Source organism: Struthio camelus, chromosome 1 (assembly GCF_040807025.1).
Source record: "Struthio camelus isolate bStrCam1 chromosome 1, bStrCam1.hap1, whole genome shotgun sequence".
NCBI lineage: Eukaryota > Metazoa > Chordata > Aves > Struthioniformes > Struthionidae > Struthio > Struthio camelus.
This window is the reverse complement of record NC_090942.1, coordinates 112525446-112545702: the sequence shown is the minus strand read 5'-3', so window position 1 is coordinate 112545702 and position 20257 is coordinate 112525446. Positions and strand designations below refer to the sequence as shown.

The following is a 20257-nucleotide window of genomic DNA, read 5'->3' as shown; positions in this document are numbered from 1 at the left end:
CACAGCTCAGGTAGTACAGCCTTCCTTATGTTATACACAGCTGTGGCACAGGGGAAAAATTGTACCCTTTATGTTTAAGAGTCAGATTTTCAAATTGGAGGACTGGATAAAAAACATAGGGCCTGCTGGATTATTCGGTTACATAGCTTGTTTTACATAATAACCCAAAGTTCCCTTCCCTAAAGTATGTATTTCAGGCAAAATATATTCAGAATTCTCAAAGGTGCTAGCCAATTCCTGCCAACAGAGACCTTTAACACTCTCCAGCAGCTGTCCCCTGTCATGTAAAACTAAATTGCAACAGTTTGCAGCACCATAGCCAACTCTCTAGCTCACTTGATGCTTATGCAGATAGTTTTATCCTGATCTTGCAGACAGCAATGTAACCTAGAAGTAACTCACTGGTGTCACTGTATGACTGATGTGGAACTGATGCAAAACTCACATTACAGCCATTATCTAGTTGGTATATGAAGCAGTGTTATTTCTCTCACTCATTTTTGTGCTTCCAGCTGCACAGGCATCATCTGTCCCTCCAGTCACCTCCTAGTTTGTTTCTAGTTAACTGTAGCAGTTCATGGTGCGCTAATCTGCAAGGAATTTTTAACAGAAACAGGTGACTTTCAGTTGTATTCAAGTCTAAATAATATAACAAAACACTGTGACTAAGTTAAGTTTTGTCTTTTGTTTCTTTACAGCGCACAAGCAGTTTTGGAAGCTTTGACCGTTTCAGACATCACTCAATATCAAAGGCAGATGATTCAGCTGAGGTCTGTACCTACCACCACTACTTTACTTTCTTCAGTTCTTTCCCATGACAGTTACACAAAAACATCAGAGAACCTGTATGTAAATTTTACACTGGTGAGAACTTCGCTGATGTACCTGGCTCTTATTTGAGTAATTGTGTTCTTGTGAAAATGAACGTGAGAACTGCATGTAAATTTTGTTACTTTGATGCGAAGATTAGAAACAATTTCTCAAAAAGACAAAAGTACACTTCAAGCTGGTGTGTTCCCAAAGTGACTTATACATTTACGCAAATCAGAGATGTTTCTTTTTTCTTTTCAAGTACCCTAGATAAATTGCCTCAACTCTTGTTTGAGTTAAGGACCGTAAACAAAGGAAAACATTTTTTTCTAGTATAATACATATTTTCTTTCTGTCTTTCACACATACGGTGGTTTGTTGCAAAACTGTTTAGGTACATGATTCCCTAGGAAAATGGCTATGACTTCAGTCATCCTAACTGCATTGATGTCCTAAATATTTTTCTGTAATTCTTACTCCAGGACACCAGATTTTATTGTCTTGGTGAGTTATTGCTTACTTTTCTATTTCAAACCAGATATCTGAGTTGGAGACTATAAGTGATGTTGGAGATGCAGTACAAAGTAAAGCAGCAAGTAATGGAGGGAGCTTGGGAAAGAAGATGAGAGCCATTTCCCTTACCATGAAGAAAAAGATGGGTAAAAAGTACATCAAGGCACTCTCTGAAGAGATGGTAAATACAACTGAGGAATCTTGTATTTGATGATGATGCGTGTGAAGTGAAAATGTTATGTGCTTTTTCCTTGTTTCAAGCAGCTATGAGTTATGAGAATCCGTAAAAACGTGGTTACATATACTGATTTAGAATATCTTTTAACATGTACCCTTTCTTTCCTGCGTGCATTAATGTACGTGCACATGCCCATATACGCTTACAGCATCACACCATAAAGGCCCAAGATAGACATAAGAGTTTTATATCATTGAAGATTTTGCTTTGTCATTAATAAGCGAAAGGTTGTTTGTATAAACATTACCGAAAAAATGTCCTTTTGTGAACACTGGGGAGTCCTGGATGAACCCAGTGCTTTTACCTTATCTAATCAAAGTAATCTTCAAGATAATATCTTTATTAAACATAAAAACATCTAATCTTTTTTACACACTGCAAACCCTGTTTTCCCAATAGCTTGGGTCAATGAGTTCCAAATTTTAAAACACATAAGGAAAAAGGACTGGTCATCCTGACTTAGCCTAAAACTCTGTCTAGGCCTGTATCCTATCTCATGCATGGGTCAATATCAATAATTAGGAAAAAGGAATAAGAATTTGCAGCTATAATGCAGTGTTTTGCAGGATATCCTATTTCCCTGTTATTAGCTTAGTTTGTACTTTGTGCTAAAATTTAGGAGGAAGCAATCCATGATTTTTAGAAAGAAAAATCAAAAGTTCAGCATTTACATTCTGCACACTTACAGCAACTGTTCACGTGACAGGAATTGATTGAAATATCTAGCTGGGCACACGTATGGTGCAATCTTCATTCCTGCAGTAGCTGATGACAATCAGTACTGGTCCACTCAATCAATGGGTCATGCTCCTGATAGGTGTAACTAGCACTCCCCTTGTTGAAAGCCAATGTAATCTTTTATTCTGGTGGTATGCCTTAAATATACCTGTATGGGTCTTGACTTCATGTATGCACTGTCACCTTTGCTTGACTTCATCAGTCGACTGATGAATGATCAACGTTTTTCCAAATATGATGTAACATCCTAAGCACTAGATGACGTCTCAGTTGCATCAGGATATCACGCACGTTGACAAAGTGATGCAATCTGCTGAAGAAATTGCTTCCTTTGAAAGCTCATTGTAATTCATTTAGCTGTAACATCCTCCCTAGCTTAGCTGTGACTGAAGTATGGATCTTATTGTTATGAATTCATTATGTCTATAACCTTTGATTTCTGAGGTGTGATTTAATGTTAAAACCTCAATGGATCAATTTGATACACCATTAGATTTTGTGAGAGAGATAGGCTTCTGTTAATTCTGAAATGCACTGGGTTTTGAAGCTAATGTTCTGTAGGTTGGGCAACTTAGTGAGCATGGTGCTGAAATGCATTGCTGCTGTTCACGTGTGCACACTGTGTCTGGAATGCCCTCACGTGGGATCCAGTGTGCCTCTAAGTGCCCACGATTTCAGAAGTTCAATGTAAAACATACCTGTGTCAGCTAGTGCTTTACCACGTGCTTTGAGAGTTAAACTTTATTAAACTTTCCTCCTCAGAGATAACCAGAAAAAACATCTTATCTGCTTACCTCTAAATGTCTCATTATAAGCTTTTGTTGCTGCTGTGGTATATTCACCATTACAGTCTTTTAAAATGCTGAATCCATTTAGCTACTTGAACAGAACTAGAATGAAATGAATGGGGCAGAGAGGAGACAAGTGATTTCTCCAAGATCACAATGTGTTAACGGTGGTGTTGGGCATCCTTAATCCCATACATCAACTTCTAAAATGCTTTCTGTCTTGAAGTGGTTCTTAATAAAGGAACCCAACTTAAACTCCAAGGGCAAAGACAATTTTAAAAAACTCACATTTTGCATAATATATATCTCATGCGGGTTAACATCTGAATTTTGCCTTAAAGAATGAAGAAGGAAAAGATGATGGTGATCCTGGTGGTGGAATGCACACAGAGAAGGTCTCCCTAAAAAACAGTGACTCTATGGACAGTCTCTACAGTCTGAACAGTGGCCAAAGCACATCTAGTAAGTATAACATATCCATACTTCTATTCAGTCACTGGTTCAATATTATTTTTGTTTGAGTCTGAGATGTCAGAGGTGATGACTCAAAATGTGATAGATAGCAGAGAGATCTGCAGTCTTGCAGACAAAAGCATAATTTGATCAAATGGGTAGACTAGATTTCTCTCTTTCCAGAAATAAGCTGCGTGTTTTTAAGAGTGGAGATATTAAGAGCAGTTTTAAAAAAAAACAAAAAAAAACAAAAAAAAAAACCAAACCAAGGACTTTGGGGAATGTAGCTGGTATATATGCCATATATGTTTTTTGTGGTTAGCACTGCTGTGACACTGGCACCTGTGCAGTTGTGGTTACTGGGTCCAGCTGCACAAGTTGAGAGTGGTGGCTGTGAGCTTGTTCTTTGCTCTGCAGATAGACAATGTGAGAGGCCTGTCTGAAATGCTAGATAGCAGGGGAGCTCTGTAAACCCACCAAAAAACTCACTCAACAAGGTGGTCTCCATTGGAGGGCGGACAAATTTCTGAGAAGTGAAGTTTGTAACCACATATTTATCAGTTGCAGGTGGCAGCAGGTCACAGCTGTCCATGATGACATTGCTGTGCTGTCACTGCAGGTGTCATGTGAGCCATAAGCGGGGACTCAAGTTGCAGTGCAGGCCATTTGCAGGTAGCTGTTAATCTGGCCCTCAGACGGAGCTGTGCACTTAAGCAATCACCTCAAACAAAACCATTTTATGATCATTTTCTGTGATGTGATTTGTGAAAATTGTATATGGGAGCTTACTTCCAACACACTGCTGTTGTTATCTAAAAACATATTTGGATGGGATATTGCAGAGCTTGCTCAAATTTGCTTGAAGTACTCTGATGATATTTTATTGCTCAACTTGGATAAAATGACAGGCAGAAATGTTGATAAGATTAAAACTTCCCTCTGCAATGCAGGTTCCTTTGATGTTTTAGCTAGCTCTATAATGAAATAAAACAGTTTCTACAGTACTTGTTTTCATTTCTCTGAATAAATAGGGGAAGTTCAGCAGAATTAATTCCCTAATTGCACTTTTAGAGTACATATTATTAATCTGCAGAGGTAACATTTCAAAAAGTCTGTAAGTAAAATATGTAGTCTATTAGTATCATCACCAGAAAAAGATAATTGCAGGGAAGATGTTAATGAAATCACCAGCCTATTTTGTTCAGTCTCTTGTAGTATGTGTTTTGTGGAATGTATTTTTCCTGGGATGTATCAAAACCAGATAGAGTACGCTCTCTCTTAATTCTATGCTTTTGTACATGTTCTCTTTGCTGTTGTGCAGAATTGGATAGTTGGGCATTTAGTGCAGGAGATCTAAATTTTCACTTGAAACTCTGTCAGGTGGGATCACCAGCTGCTCTGACGGAACCAGCAACAGGGATAGCCTGAGGTTTGATGATGAAGTCCCTTACAGTGGGCCGTTCTGTGGCCGAGCCAAAGTACACACTGACTTCACACCAAGTCCCTATGACACCGACTCTCTGAAAATTAAGGTAAGGCAACCATCAGGATTTCTTCTTTTCCAGTAAGCTTATCAGAGGGGTATTTTTACATGTGAAGAATATGTTTACTCCAGCATTTTAAACCGTTAAGGATGTGCAGCACTTTAAAAGCAACAACACAAATCTGTTTTAGTTCAGACAGTGCCGCCAACCCAACGGTATCTCTTCATGGTGTATCATGCAGCTTTCTTCCAAGTAAAACACATGTCGCTTCTTACACACTAAGAGGTCTGGAGTGAGAATAACATGGGTCTCATGAAGCATGAAGTTGCCTCCCTAGTTTTTCAGTCTCAGCTGCAGAATATCAGAAACTCGATGGCATTCATTGTCTTTAATAGAAAAGCTTGCCTTTCCTTTAAGCCTCTCTGTAAGCATACTTTTGAATTATTCCCCGGCCCTAACATCCTGGCGGGGGTGTCTGGTCTATGTCAGTGAGAAAAAGGAACACCTGAGGTGGACCCAATTAAATAGTGCCAAAAAGGCCCAGGCTTTTTCTTCTCCCTCCATATGTAGGTACTGGTGATATCACTGTCCTTCAGATCATTCACATCTGTAAGCTGGACTTCATTCTCTTCCCTCTTTTTTTAAACACATTCCTGTCCAGATTATTACCTACTTCATCATCTTTTCTTCTTCATAGCCTTTTCTCATCAAAATTCTCATCCACATCTCACTGCGATCTCTCTTTCCTCTCTCTGGCCTGGCTTACAGCTACTGCTCTGTCAGTACCTGCAGTCTTTATCACTTGCCCTCCACTTCTACACACACCTGGATTATTTCTTTCAAAAAAGTTTAATTAGTCCTGAAATGGCAAATTTCTGCTGGCTCATATAGGTTTCATTTTTAAGTCACTCAGGTGGTGTCTTTTAACATTATAAGATAACATACTTACAATTGGGATCTCCTAAGAATATCTCACAAAATTTCAGTACCCCAAATCTCAATTCAAGCTGCATCTGTAACTTGGCTTGGAGGCATTGCCTAATCCTGATCTGGATCCAGATCTAAGTATCCTGAGCCCTCCATAAGTGTGTATAATATGTGTGCTTACAGAACTTTAAAAAATATTTTAGTTTCCATTTCAAACATTTTCATAGCTCCTTCATATTCTAAAGAAATCAAGTAATTTGAACACTGATTTTCATGCCTGGATTTGCACCACACTAGACCAAAAGCTTAACTTACTTGCAGTTTCTTAACCAGAAAACATTTGAAAGTCTTGGCGTTGGTAACAGATATTTTAACAAAACTAAGTCTGAATTTTAAGTTTGTAAATGAATGCCAAATGAAATGTGTACGTGAGAATTTGTCATAGAACTCAAAGAAAACTTTTATCTTTTTTTTATAAATTCTTACTTTTAGGAACGAAAAAAGATATCATAACTTCATCATAACCTCATCATAACATTTAGGTGTAGGTTATATGTGTAGTTCTTGCCCAGAAAAAAGGACTGAATAGTCTACTGTCATGGGAAAAATTGTGAAGGGGATGTGATTATAAGAGTCTTTTTGCTACCAGAATTACTCAGAATGACTGGTGTGCTCATCTAAGACCTTGATTCCCACAGCTTGGCTGTGAACATTTTTACCGAAAAGCCTTCTTGAAGTTGCTGTGCTCTCAATCTTTTTGGCACTCATCTTTGAGTGCATGCACAGGTGTGGAACTATAGCTTTCAGTTCCCTCTGCAGAGGTGCCTGACACTATTTTCCCAGTCATTTGGGTTAATAACTATTATTAATTATTATTTGTCAGCCCTTTGGGAAGGGGTTATCAAAAAGATATTAAGAGGGTTAAATGTCCTTTAGTGCCTTTCAGAAATGTAGAACAGTGTTTCTTCCTGTAAAATGGGTAAACTCTACCTTTCACATAGCTCAGCATCAGTCTTTGGAGACCCTCGGGATGCTGGATCATAAGATTATTGTGTAAATGGTTTTGGGTGAAGGAGCCAGCTGAGAACCTGTATAAGGCACGTATTTGGAAAATACAGAGCCATCTTGCTTTTTTGCCAAAGCTATTCCCACTATCCATGGCAATAGTTGCTTACCGGATGCAACCCTACCCCCTTTCAAGGACCAAGCACAGCATGCAAGCAGTGGAAAGTGCTGTTCATGCTCACGTCTCCTTTGCAAAGTTTGGAGATAAGAACTAACACCATTATCTGTAATTCTGTTTGCTGGGATTTTAAAAAGCAGAGGAGCTAGATCTAGGTTATTCTAAGAAGATACTCTGCGCTGGCTAGTTATGATTCTGTGCTGTCTGTGCTATTTTTGCTCCACAGAGGAAAAGTCACATATCGCAAACCAGATGTATAAGCAGTGGTGTTCTTTTTTTATTGTTCTAGAAAGGAGATATTATAGATATCATCTGTAAAACCCCCATGGGCATCTGGACAGGCATGCTGAACAACAAAGTAGGAAACTTTAAGTTCATTTATGTGGATATTATTTTGGAAGAGGAAACCGCACCTAGAAAAATAAAGCCGCACAGAGGAAGCAAAAGGACCAAGCCTAAAACTTTGCAAGAACTCTTGGACTGTGTCCATCTGCAGGTCAGCAAACATGTTTTCCAGTCATATTTGAAATATCTGATTTCAGTGCACTTGGGCTTGGCTGTAATTTGCAGACAGAACTAGAACAGCAGTTTTCAGCAGTTTTGAAGTCAGGAAAGTAAAGAAGCTTTATTTCTATCTTTTCTCTAATGTAAGTGGTTTGTATAACTGCATTTAACCGCATGATTTGGTTGAGCTAAAAGAGTTCATGCAAAGAGGCACTCACTTGAGGAGTGGTGACTTGTCAAGTCACAGTAACCCGAACGTGACTGCCTAAGGGTAGGAGGTGTGTGAATGCATAGAAATCTCAGGGGCAGAACTGTGGTCTGACTTCCATTGCCAGCACTTGGAATCCTTTATTTTCTAATTTTATCATCTTTAGGAGAAATAGTCTTTCTGCACTATAGTTGTGTTGTGCCTTTCTCCCTCTCTGGAACCCTAGTTCTTGACTAGGCTTCAAAGCTTTCTTAAATCATGGTTTACAAGCAACATTTCTAATAATGGTTATTGCTTTTGTGCTGAGGTGAGCACTCGTTTTGCTGGAGTATGCAGAGTTTCATACTGCTTTGATACACAGCTGAAGGAGGACCGTGTGCAATGCAGCACGGCTGAGGGCTCTCTCAGCTTCTCACTCTCTCATATATCCAAGGTCTCCTTCTTTGCAAAAGCTGAGCAGACCTTGTTTCAGAGGCCCTCTTGGACCCAGCACGGAAAGTAGTCTCTGGGGTGACCACAGGAAAGTCCAGAAGCTGGGCAGATTATATCATTTACAGTAGAGCTCTGTCCTGATCCAGTTTGCTGCCAGACTCTGAGTTGAAAACTCAGCTATAGACTCTGGGATGGCCAAATGGATTCCAGGGCATCTCTGCCTCTGTCCTTTCATGCTCTCTCTCTCTGGTCTTATGCCAAAGGCAGATCAATCAGACTGGTGAATTGACCCCCCCCTTTTTTTTTTAACGTGACAAAAAAAAAAAGAAATTCTGCTTATTCCTCTACTAAGCGTAGTGCTCGTTTATAAGAGAATTTACTTGTTTCTTTTTGTAGGAATATGCCTCAACCCTCTTGCTAAATGGCTATGAAACTCTAGAGGACTTAAAGGATCTACAAGAGAGCCATTTGATTGAATTAAATATTTCAAGCCCAGAAGACAGAGCAAGATTATTATCAGCAATTGAAAGTCTACAGGACTATGACAGTAAGTGTTTAAGCTTTACGAGTACATTTTAATTGAAGAAACATGTTTAAAGAAATAGTGATTCCTACACTGATCTATTAAATGACTTTGTTCTTAAACATAAAATGAGGAGTTAGGTGGTTTTCTTATTTGTTTAAAGAACTAACTGTGCATCTCTTCTAGCTCTGTACATGATTACTATGCTAGTTACACCCGAATGCTTTAAAATTTCTCATTTATACATCCTAAACTGTAGGCAGATAGCAACTAAGCATTGTGACCTCCTATTTATGGTTGGGGAACCAACACCCAAAAACGTTGAGCAACTTGTCAAAAGTCACGAGGTCTGCAGCAGAGCAGAAAACCAAACATTGCAAACTCTGGGCTAGTATCTGAACCAAAATAGAGCCATTTCCAATAAGTACAGTGAAGATTTTTCTTTATTTTTGTGAAATTATGTCTGCAGAAGAATAGTTTTCCTCCTCTTGCATCATCCCACACTTAAATCCCTAAGCAAATCAGTGTCACTTGTAGGAAGGGTTTGGAAAAAAAAACAGACAAAGAGAAAAAACATACTCAAGCTTCCTGTGAGCTTCAGAAAACTGATTTTACTCTGTGTGTGTGTACATGTATGTGTACTGGTTGCCATTATGTTTTCTTCACTTGTTCCTTTCATTGAGAATGGGAGTGCCAGAATATGGAACAGCACATGCTATTCTCATGGTATTTTCATTATATTTCCGGCTTAGCTTCTAGTTTGAAACAATTTGTGTCAAGTTTCTAGAAACTTCAGTTAAGCATCTGTATAACTAGATATTCAGCCACAAAAGGAGAGATTTTTCTCTTCATTAATATTCATGCACAGTCATCCCTAGCCTGAGCAGTCACTTGATCAAAAGTACGCTCTCCATTGAGAAGCATCTGAAATATAAAAAGAGACTTAGAAAAGCAATGCCTTCCTAGGATATGTTAATATTAGTTGATCTTCAGCTGTCCAGTTTTATTTTCCTCCATACGCAGATGAATTTCCACTCCTCATTCCAACACGTGTACATGCAGGCATGTGTGTATGTATGTACATATGCTTTCATTAGATAAATTTCTCTGAGTTTCTAAGCATGTCTTTGGCTGCCTCATCCATTCAACTTTCACTGCAGATGTTCTCAAATCTTCCTCTTTGGTCTCTGCTGATCTTGTTTTTGACTTTACGTTTGGGTCTTTCTGGACCCCATTTATCCATGCAGTCTTTCCTATTCTCTTCAATAGATACTAGAAAGAAGGTAAGGTCCTTGCAAACATGTTGGAGAAGCACGTAAATGGTTTTCTTTGCCTAAAAGTATCACTATTTCTTTTTGGTCTATAGCTTTGTGAGGCGAAGGGCTAGGAGAGGACTCTTGAGTGACTTTATACAAAGATAGTGACTGAAGGAGCGAATCTGGGTAAGAAAGAGTTAGATGCGCTGAGAATTACACTGCAGAGATCTAGCTGTGAGTCACATGAAAATATATTTGCTTCCTTACTTTGCCCTTGACTTGAGTATACACATCTGTGTATCTGCATCTTGGTAACTCGCCTTGCAGTACTTCCTGGACGTTTTATGGCATTTGTTTTTCTATATCAATATTTAACATGAAAAAACTTGAATGGAAAATGCTACATTGTAGTTTTTGTAGAGTTTTGCATCAATGTGAAGAACAAGACCAAAACATAGTGTTTTTTAGCAGGCCATGCAAGCGTCAAACTATTCTGAGCTAGTATAGCTATGGTTTACTATTTATGTTCCTTGGGTCATAAAAAGCACAGCAAGCAGCCTTAGATTGTTAAACGTTTAAGATGACACCACAAGGAATTTTTTTCAAGATGTCTTAATCACTTAATATTCTACATATTCCTGTGCAAGGAGCAAACCTGAGAAGGATACATGTCCTGTATACTGAACATGAACAAATTTATCTTAATTATCCAAACAAGGATTTTCCTGACTGACAACATGGGATTAAGCCACTTTTCCCCAGGCAGAATGGTATTCCTTATTATATCTATACCGTAATTTACCAGTTTAAATTCTTGTAACAGTTCTGGAAAAATAATGTTAAATCTTATAAAGTGGCCTGTGCATCAAAACCAGCCATATTGCATTTTTAGATCAAGAAATGAAACAAATATTTGCTTCACATCCACTTTAGAAAGGTATAGCCAACTTTTCTAGTATTTTAATTCAATAAAATAATGTTCCTAGAAATTATGAATACTCACAGGGACTAATATTTAAGACAACTCTTTAGATACAGTCCTAGCTATACGCAGTCATTTAAGTGTAATTGAGTTTCAAAATACTCATGTATATTTTAAGGCAAGCCACAGAAGTAATTTCTTGGTTTGGAATGTTCTCTTGATTCAGAGCTGAAGCAAGACCTTGCCTTATCTTGTTGCCAAAGGTTCATATTTGTCATATGACTGGTAGTGTAAGAACAGCATTTAACAACCTGCTCTGAAAAGGAAGTTATCAAAGACTAAAACTGATAGAAGCCATCTGTTAAGCAGTTATAGTGAAAGGTGGGGAGTCAAGATGATCTTAGGGATAAGCTTAGCATTTGCCTGACCTTGTCCCAGTCATTTGACCTCCATGTGCTTCTGTCAATCCAATTGGAAAATTGGGTTGAAGGAGCTGGGTGCCACTGTATAAGTGAATTCTGCATCTGAACTGAACTTTCCTAGGTCAATATTTTTTTCTCCCCTAAGTGGGCATGACTCAGTCCAGCATAAATGATTTCTTAATTAAAATTGATTTTCTGCATTGCTTAGAAAGGAGCAGCATAATTACCCACAGCTACAAGGTAATCTGTTTACTGGCCAAGAATACACTGAAGTATTTCAGATATAAGTCAATGTTCTTCCAGGTAAAAGTTCATTCTTTTTATAAGCTTTGTGGAAAAAAATACTAATGTTATAGGTCATATTTCTTGTTCTAAGCCCACATTTTTCATAGAACTTGGAACTGTTCCACGTTTTTGCATTATATTCATATTTCCATGAAACGTATGTTTGATTCATGGATGGAGTCTAAGATACTGTCCAGAGCTGAAAAGCAGGAGCTTCTGAATTTTTGTGACTATAATATTATTCACAATAGCCAAGTATCCTGGAGCATGGCCCCCATTTAGTTAATTCTACTATAAATGTAATAAAACATGATTTAGTATTTCTTTAATCTGAAATCTGCCACTGTGAAATGTCCAGATGTTTTTAGTGGGCTTTTCTTCTCTTTTTTGGGATTTTCATTGACATTTATTATATCTTATGCTGAGTGATTTTTCTATGCTGTATACTTGAGACTAAATAATTCATACTGCAGAATGAACTGTTATTGAGTTTTCTCACCAAAACACTGGTGGCCGTTGTCTCCAAATGGTATGTTCCTTAAAGCTGGCCAAACTACAGCATTTCTGGGAATGAGAATTTTTTTTCATTTTACATACGGTTTAGACCTGAATGAGTTTGAAAACAAAAAAAAGTCTTACCCATCTCATGCCAGGAACGGAAAACTAAGTTTTACTTAGAAAATGCTATCACAAAGTGTTTTTTAAACAAATTTTGCTTCCTAAGACTGCACTATGCTTTTACCTTTGGGAAATGAGAAGGCCCAAATTCACCACCTTCAAGTACTCGAGGCTGCAAGACTATCCTAGAATGGAAAGGTCTTGTAAACTTCTTACAACCTTCCCCACAAATCTGTTTTGTTTTAGAGTTGCTAGAAGTTGATCGGACCTACGTATTTGGCACAGAATGAGTATGTTCCATGAATTCATGGCTAGGGAGGTTTAAAAAAAAAAAAAAAAAAAAGCTCTTTTTCATAAAGTGTTTCTTAATAGCCTTCCATTCTTCTCCCAGATGGCTTCTAGACAGGAGATGGATGTCTGTGCTTTTGTAGGATGCTATTTTTAAAGTGAAGCTGTTCCTGGGTGGTTAATGAATACAGTAATACAAGAAGTTTTTCAGTTCTTTCTTGACCACTTCCTGGTATAGACATGCATGTGAGTGTGTATGTGTGTAAAATAGGCTTGATTCTCTTCTCACTTGCACGCTGCAAGTCAAGAGGTTAACTCCTGAATTCCAGTGGGTTACATTAGTTTGAAGATTCTGGAAAAAAATAGTGAAAGAAGAATTAGACTTTACTGGTTATGTGCATATAGATGATTATACAGAAAAAAAGGTGCATATGTGTAATCTTTCAGATAATCATTCTACCCATATTCCTTAAATCCATTCCTTCCTTAGCAAAATGTTCATGTCTCAGTAAGAGCCAGATCCTAAATCCCCACTGCTGGTAACACAAAGCTGTTTGTTATTTACTGTACTTGGACAGCAGGGTAGTAGACAGCTGAAGCCATGGCTTTAAGTGTTAGTTGCGTTTCTTAGGTAAGGACCTAGCACCAAATGAATGTAAATTAACATACCACTTTACACTGTTCAGTGCCTTTAAATAAGTGGAGTTACACAGACATTATGTCAAAGTTAAATAGCACTCAGAATAGTCTCCCTTCCTGTCCTGTATTTGCAATTCATTGATCTATAAGTAATATTTTCCAGTTTCCCCAGGAACCTACACCAAAAGGTACTTTTCTGAGGGATCTGCATCTGGTGGAAAAGAGTGCTATTAATGAGCAAATCTTCCTTGCCTGAGCATTAGTATTTTTCACATTTTTCAGGCATATCTGTTTGCTTCCTGGTTTTAGAGAGAAAGGAGCCTCTCACGTCTCTGTTTTCACCGTAGAGCTCCTCTTATAACAGTTCAGTATCCCACCATTTGGGATCTGCTCTGAGTGCTGGAGAGCCTTTGCCATTGGGACGAGATGAAGTCAATGCAGCCTCTGCTACCAAAATCATAAGAAGCTGTGCCACTGTCTTCAGCGAGCGCAATTTTTTTATTTTTTTATTTTATTTTATACTGTACGTCTGTAAATATGCACAAAAGACTTATTCCTTTGATTCCTTAAAGTATTGCATGTATCTACAGACCCACTTCTGCTTCTTTTCAAGAGGTGTCACCATTTAGTGCTTTAATGTGACCTTTATGAGATTTTGTTTCATTTTAATGGTTGGATGGTCTGACTGGTACCAGCACTGCAGGTTGATACGTGGCTTGCATTTGTACTTAAGAACTCTGCCGTGAAGATGCATTTAGTTCTATTTGGTCCTTCTATCAGTATGACGCCACAGCACCTCTCAGGAAGGCACAGAAGTGGCTCAGCTAAAGGATAGGTCACAGATAACCTCACAGCCCCGTTTGCCTTCTGGGGTCTGGCAAAATTCAGAGGGCACATTCAAAAGTATGGCTCATTGCTGGGTGAATTTTTATTTTTTTTGTATTATTTTAAAGACAATAGCTAAGCCTTCTACCACACATCTGGTCTAAATTGACATCACTGCACCAGTGTCACTGTGACCTCAGTATGTTCTCAAGTAGAATTGCTTTAAACCTAAGCTTAAAGTGCTCTCCTCATCAGGACTTTAAGCTGATTAAAGAAGAAAACTGGAGAAGAAAAAAGAGATCCCTTCCCTCATGTGCCAGAACACATCTATTCCACTGAATCAAAAACAGTTCATTTCCAAGAGCTAAATAACGAGGAAAATGCATATGCATCACACAGCAATTGCCAAGGCTAAAAGCCTAACATTTTTTTCAGTACTCTGAATATAATCCTACAGTGTAAAGTAGTATGAGAATGTACATGTCAAAATGATGCATATCTTGGACTCTTCTGGCCATATCACAGACAACAGTGACTGAATGCTATTTATCTTATAGGAAACTGGGCTTCCATTTGTTGATAAGATAGTGATTTGTGATGATTCTGCAACATCTAACGGCAGTTTAATTTTATCAATTCCTGTTTCCTGTGAATTGTATCTTTCTTCTGCTTAAATCAAAAGATTACGCCAGCAAACTTACCTTTACTAACATGGAACTTGAACATGCATTTTTTAGATGAAGGACTTAACAACAACTGAATGTAAAAGCCGAAAGCTAAAAAAAATGCATAGTTTCTTTTTCTGTGAAGCAACAGCCAAAGCTGTATGCTACACATATTTTTAATACTCAGTATCCTGTTCAAGTGGTTTAGTAATTACTGCATAATACTTAGGGCTGCCTTAAAAAAAAAGGTTTTCCATCTTTTCTTCTTAAATATGTTTTCTCCTCAAATTATTCTGTTCACAGTGAAAACATATTTTCTATTTTTCATTTTCTCAAAATTTCAAATATTTTTGGTTTTCAGATTTTCATTTAAAAAATTCTCCTAATGTTGTGGGAGGAGGTAGAAGTTTTACATTTCTATATCTGTTTTCTTTATAGAAATTTGTAATTTTTCTAATGGATCTGAACTATTTCTGTTACTATATGAAGTCACATGCTGCATGAGCTCAAAGCTTTGCTTTATCTCACTTACAAGTTAAATTAGCAGAGATATATGGTAGCCTTGTTACAAAGATCTGCACAAAGATGCCCTCTTTCCAGAAGGTTACAGATAGTTTTGCCTATAGCTGCTGAAATCAGGGTATACAGCTATTCAAAAATAGCTGATCTATTTGAAAGCTAAATTCAGATTTAAAAAAAAAAAATCAGCTCCCGGCTTGTTTGCATCTCTGACACTGAAACACACGGGAGAAGGCAATGCTACGAAAGAATATAAGCTCTGTTTTTCCCATAGGAACTACTTTGGATTATCACAACTCGTTATAGGGCACTAATATATTGACCAAAATCGGGTTTTTTTTTTTTTTTAAATCTACTAGTTGCTTGGTCTTCTTTCCCACTGTAAAATAAACAAAGTGGATGGAGGTTCCTCTTTGACCTTGAAAATGTAAACAGGATTAGCACTTTTTAGGTCATTGCTTGACAGGACAGCAGATGATTGTACCGAAGCTGATAAAAGTACTAGCAAGCAGTATTATGGCTGATCGGAGGATTAGTGAGGAGGAAGTGGGAGACCTGCATACCGCAGCGAAGGAGGAGTTTGTACAGGCGCAGGCTGAGCTTGGTCAGCGCACAGTGACTGGGCAGACGCTGGGCGTCCTGGCGCTGCCGGGATGGGTGCTATGAGCTGATGAGACAGTTTAGACAAGGCTTTACTTAGGCATCTGCTATTATTTGTGCTAAACTGCTTCTGCTGCTTCTAATAGCAGCAGTAATACCTCCACTGGTGTAATTCCTTCAGTAATTCCTTTCTGACTTAAATCAGAAATCAGTTTGACCCTTCATGATCAAATATTTTCCCTGCAAAGAGAGATAACATTTGACATGGCAAACTTTGTTCTGTGAAGTGAGAAGGAGATCAAACAGGTATAGGAATCAATTAAATCTGCTGAAAGGTGTACTTTTTCATGCAAGTGCAATTAACCATTAATTTGTCTAGGACCAAAGTGGACTTCTTGTCTTCCTTGTAAAATGTTTAAAGTAATCCTAGATCATCTTCTAAATACATAAGGTTATGCTTATAACATCAGGCTTAATACAGAAATCATTGAATTGCGACTTTGGATCATTTTCTTCAAATATCAGATTAGTTTATTAACTTAATTACTTAATTAAAAGTTTGACAATACTAAACAGTACTAACCAATCCAAGCGAATCTGTAAGACTTCCAGGAGAACCTAAAAATGTTTCTAAATGTATCAAGATACTCTGTGAAATAAGTGTATTGAAATCCCATTTATAACATGAAAAAGTCCTGAGTATCACACTTTTCCATTTCAATATTTTCAGTGAAACATTTCAGTTTTTCATTTCTAAATTCTTTTTAGTTGTATAACGTAGCGCTAGTAGAAATAAATCCAAATTGAAAATCTTTCCCGTGTTACCAAAGCTAAAAGTTTCCAACAGCTGAACCAAACTTTGGTAGGAACTTTCCTTGTGGAGATTTAATGATTTTGGGGTTCCACCTGGAACAAACCTATATTTCTACATAAAATCCTTCATGAACTAGGACTTCCATTCTGCCTTACCTGAATTGGGACAATATAAATCAAAGTCAACAGTGAAGATATGAATCTCACTATTTTACAATGCAGTAACAATATAAGAGGATTAATGGAACATTCACTGTAAAAGAAAGATACCATTTTTCTGAAGGATTAAAATCTGGGGTAAAAGCATCTGTTTTCTGTGAGAGTTGTTCCTCATGCTTTTTTTGGAAAGCAAGGCAAAGTCTGAAGTAAAAATACAGTTACAAGAAGGTAGTATGAAAAAAAAAAAAACAAATGAGTGAGAAAGATTTTCTAGTTTATAGCTTCTTTTCTGAAGAAAGTTATTGTGAGTAAACATCATGTGTTTCATGGCCAAAAAATAGATTCATGAACTTTATCTACAAGATATATCAGATTCATGATACAATGGTATGCCCTATCTGCAAGACATCAGGTTATTGAATGTTTTTGAGAGGTCTGTTGATACTCTTTCTGAGCTGCAGATTTTTGAGTTTGAACAGATTAGTTAACAGCTAAACAAGGACGAATTATTTGCTGGAGAATTTGCTTCTACTTAATTGTGGAGGGATTTTCAAAGGCATAGGAGGAGTTCGGCGTCTAGATCTCTGAGGCCTTTGCATTTTGGAAAATCTCCTTTTTGGATACCAAGCTGTTTAGGAAGTTTCGTTCAGCCAGCAACTCCCACTGAAAAGTCAAGTGCTTTAGGAAATATAATTACTTCATTTTGCAGCTGAGCGCTTTTGAGAATCAACCAACTATATGTTGCTATGCAGTGCAGGAATTAGGTAAAATAGTGGGGGATACATTCAAAAGACACAATATCTCTAATATAAGATAAAGAAGGCACAGAAGGCTACATCATGAATTATGATGTTGATTGAGCATTGGGGGTGTCTTACAAGTCTTTGGGATATAGGTAGGCACATAGGAGGGGGAAGACTGCTACCTATATCTATTGTTTCAGGGCATTGTGACTGTGCAAACTGTTGCACCTGTCTAAAGAACTTCACTGGATGAGGCCAAAGTCTTAGGCATCCATCTCTCAGCAATATACCACAGGATCAAAGCCAGCCTGAACGGGAACTTAGATGTCGCTACACTCATATAATGATATTTTTAGTTCTTTGATGCTGAGGTTTCTGTTTCTGATAGAGGAAAGTTAATGATCTAGTCACGTGTATGTTACCAACTTTGTTCCTACAGTTCTTCAAGATCAACTATGTTGCTATCTCGAACTCTTTCCCGGAGTGCTCATTTTTACACTTTTTTCTTTTTTTGTTCTTTATAGCTGATCAACAGCATGAAAGTGAGGGTGGTCAAGAGTCCCGGAGCTTAAGCCCTCACCACAGCTTTGACAAATCACAATTAAATGACTGTCCAAGAGATTCTGGCTGTTACATCTCATCAGAAAATTCAGATAATGGTAAAGAAGAAGTAGATCCAGAAACCCTGTCTGACATGGTACAGTCAGTAGTGATCACTGAGTCAAACTGATCCCATTTCGGTGCTTTTCTGCAGATTTTCAGAAAGGACAATCAGATAAGTTCATGTGCTGGTATGGCAACACAGAAACAGAGCACAAAATAGTCTCAACACCAAAAATCTGCTTCCCTCCGAAGTATGACGCTCTACGCTGTTTAAGATGTGGACATTCGATAGCTAAATCTTAGTTGATAATAAGAATATCTCGTGCTTTTCGTTTTAATGAATCCACAGGTGTTTGACTGCAAACATTTTTTATCTATATATTTATATTTGTACAGCAAATGCATTTTCTACAATAATGGGGAATTGTTTTAGGTAGAGGTATATAATCAGGACATGTTCATTTCTGAACCAGTCCAAAATGTTGTAAATATTGTACAACTTTATTTTAAAAAATAAAGATAAATCACACTGTCTCTATTTTCAGATATGTATTTCACTGATATTTGTACAGAACATTTTCATTAATACCATAATAAAAAGGTGGAGACGTTCATGCCTTTGGAAAGAACCAAGCGAATTCTCATTAAAGCTGTTTCATACTGTTTTTCTCCAAAATAAGCTCTAAAGCAGACAATCTTCTACACTTTGTCCTAGAGGTACAAAAGAACTTTAACATGAAACTGAATCAAACTTTGTGTGTTCAATATCTTTTAAGAGTACATAGTCATCTGAATTTCTTGTACACGGGCAATTTCTGTACTGTTATTTTCACAACTGTTCTCATCCTTTCCAAAAACTGTAAAAATCATGCAAGCTTGGAGCAAAAGACCAGTACCAATGCTTTGCTTTTATGATTATTTTTTGTGAAGCTCTTGCCTTTTGTGTGTGATGTGAAATTTGTTAATAGAAATATTTGTTTGCGTACAAAACTCAGAAGCTAATAAGGTTATTGTACATTATTGTCTTTCATATGAGATTTGTCATTTCTCAGCATATTTTGCACTGGAATACACATTGTATCTGCCTGTCTTCTTTAAAAGTACTTTCTTTGAAAATAAACAGAATCGTGTGTTTGAGCCCTTTAAAAACTAGTTGATTTTTAATGTAGTCATTACATTTCAAAAACCGCTCTGTTTTAACATTAACACAGTAAATGGCAAATCTACTGAACATTTTCATCATGAATAATCATCTGTGTATCAAATGAATGCAGAAGCTTTCTGTTCACTAATTAGACATATAGTTTTCGTAATTTAAGGCATTTTGTATTTATGTTAAATAATTTCCACAGACTGCTAACAACTTAGAAGAAAATCATTTTCAGAATGGACCAAACATGGAAAGTTCCACTCAAAAAAAAGTATTTCTGAAGAAGCTATAAACAAGTGGAAAAACTTTTTTCTCTCTCTTTTTTTTTTTTTTTTTTTTTTGCGTGGAATTGCTTTCGTGTAGCTTTCATGATATGGCTACTGTTATCAGATTCCTAATATGCAGATATGCTTTGAAAGTTATAGTAGAAAATGGCAATTATAAACAATTACTACACTAAATTTCAAAGTTTTTGATTAAATATACTCAGGTTAGAAAATAAGCATGAAAGATGCTGATTTGTTTTTAACTTCTTACCTTGTAAGCTTCAGCTGACAACAGTCATCATCATTTAACAGCAATGACCTCATATTGCCAGGTGTGCTGGTGATACAGTTCCAGAATTTAATCCCTTGAAGGGATGAAGTACATGCAAACTTGTATCAAGTAGGTAGGTTTCTTTCTTTATCCATTTCTAAGCAGTAATGCATCCCCACACATAGTGCTGACTTTAAACAGTATGCCATTAGTAAACTTTTCTGAAATAATACTCTTGGATTGGCCCGTATCATCTCCTCATTCTAGAGAATGAGTAAAGTCTGCCTGAATGCCTCTGAGAGAGAGTTATTCTGGGGGCTTTTGCAATAGAGGTGCTTACTCTTCAGGTTACTTCTACCTGTGAAAATGCTGAACATGGAAAAATATATTGAGGTGAGTTTAAGTATGATTA

General features: G+C 37.3%; 1 protein-coding gene across 1 annotated transcript in view; it reads left to right on the top strand.

Annotated features, from left to right (window-relative positions):
* Positions 1 to 19319, top strand: part of LOC104139643 (SAM domain-containing protein SAMSN-1) — a 36408-nt gene extending 17089 nt beyond the window's left edge. Inside the window, exons 2-8 of the mRNA XM_009667895.2 lie at positions 699 to 770; positions 1349 to 1504; positions 3429 to 3549; positions 4921 to 5072; positions 7424 to 7630; positions 8675 to 8825; positions 18080 to 19319. Of these exons, the coding sequence (XP_009666190.1) occupies positions 699 to 770; positions 1349 to 1504; positions 3429 to 3549; positions 4921 to 5072; positions 7424 to 7630; positions 8675 to 8825; positions 18080 to 18285 (1065 nt within the window). The 3' untranslated portion in view covers positions 18286 to 19319. The remainder of the gene's footprint in view (positions 1 to 698; positions 771 to 1348; positions 1505 to 3428; positions 3550 to 4920; positions 5073 to 7423; positions 7631 to 8674; positions 8826 to 18079) is intronic.
* The last annotated feature ends 938 nt before the right edge of the window (positions 19320 to 20257 follow it).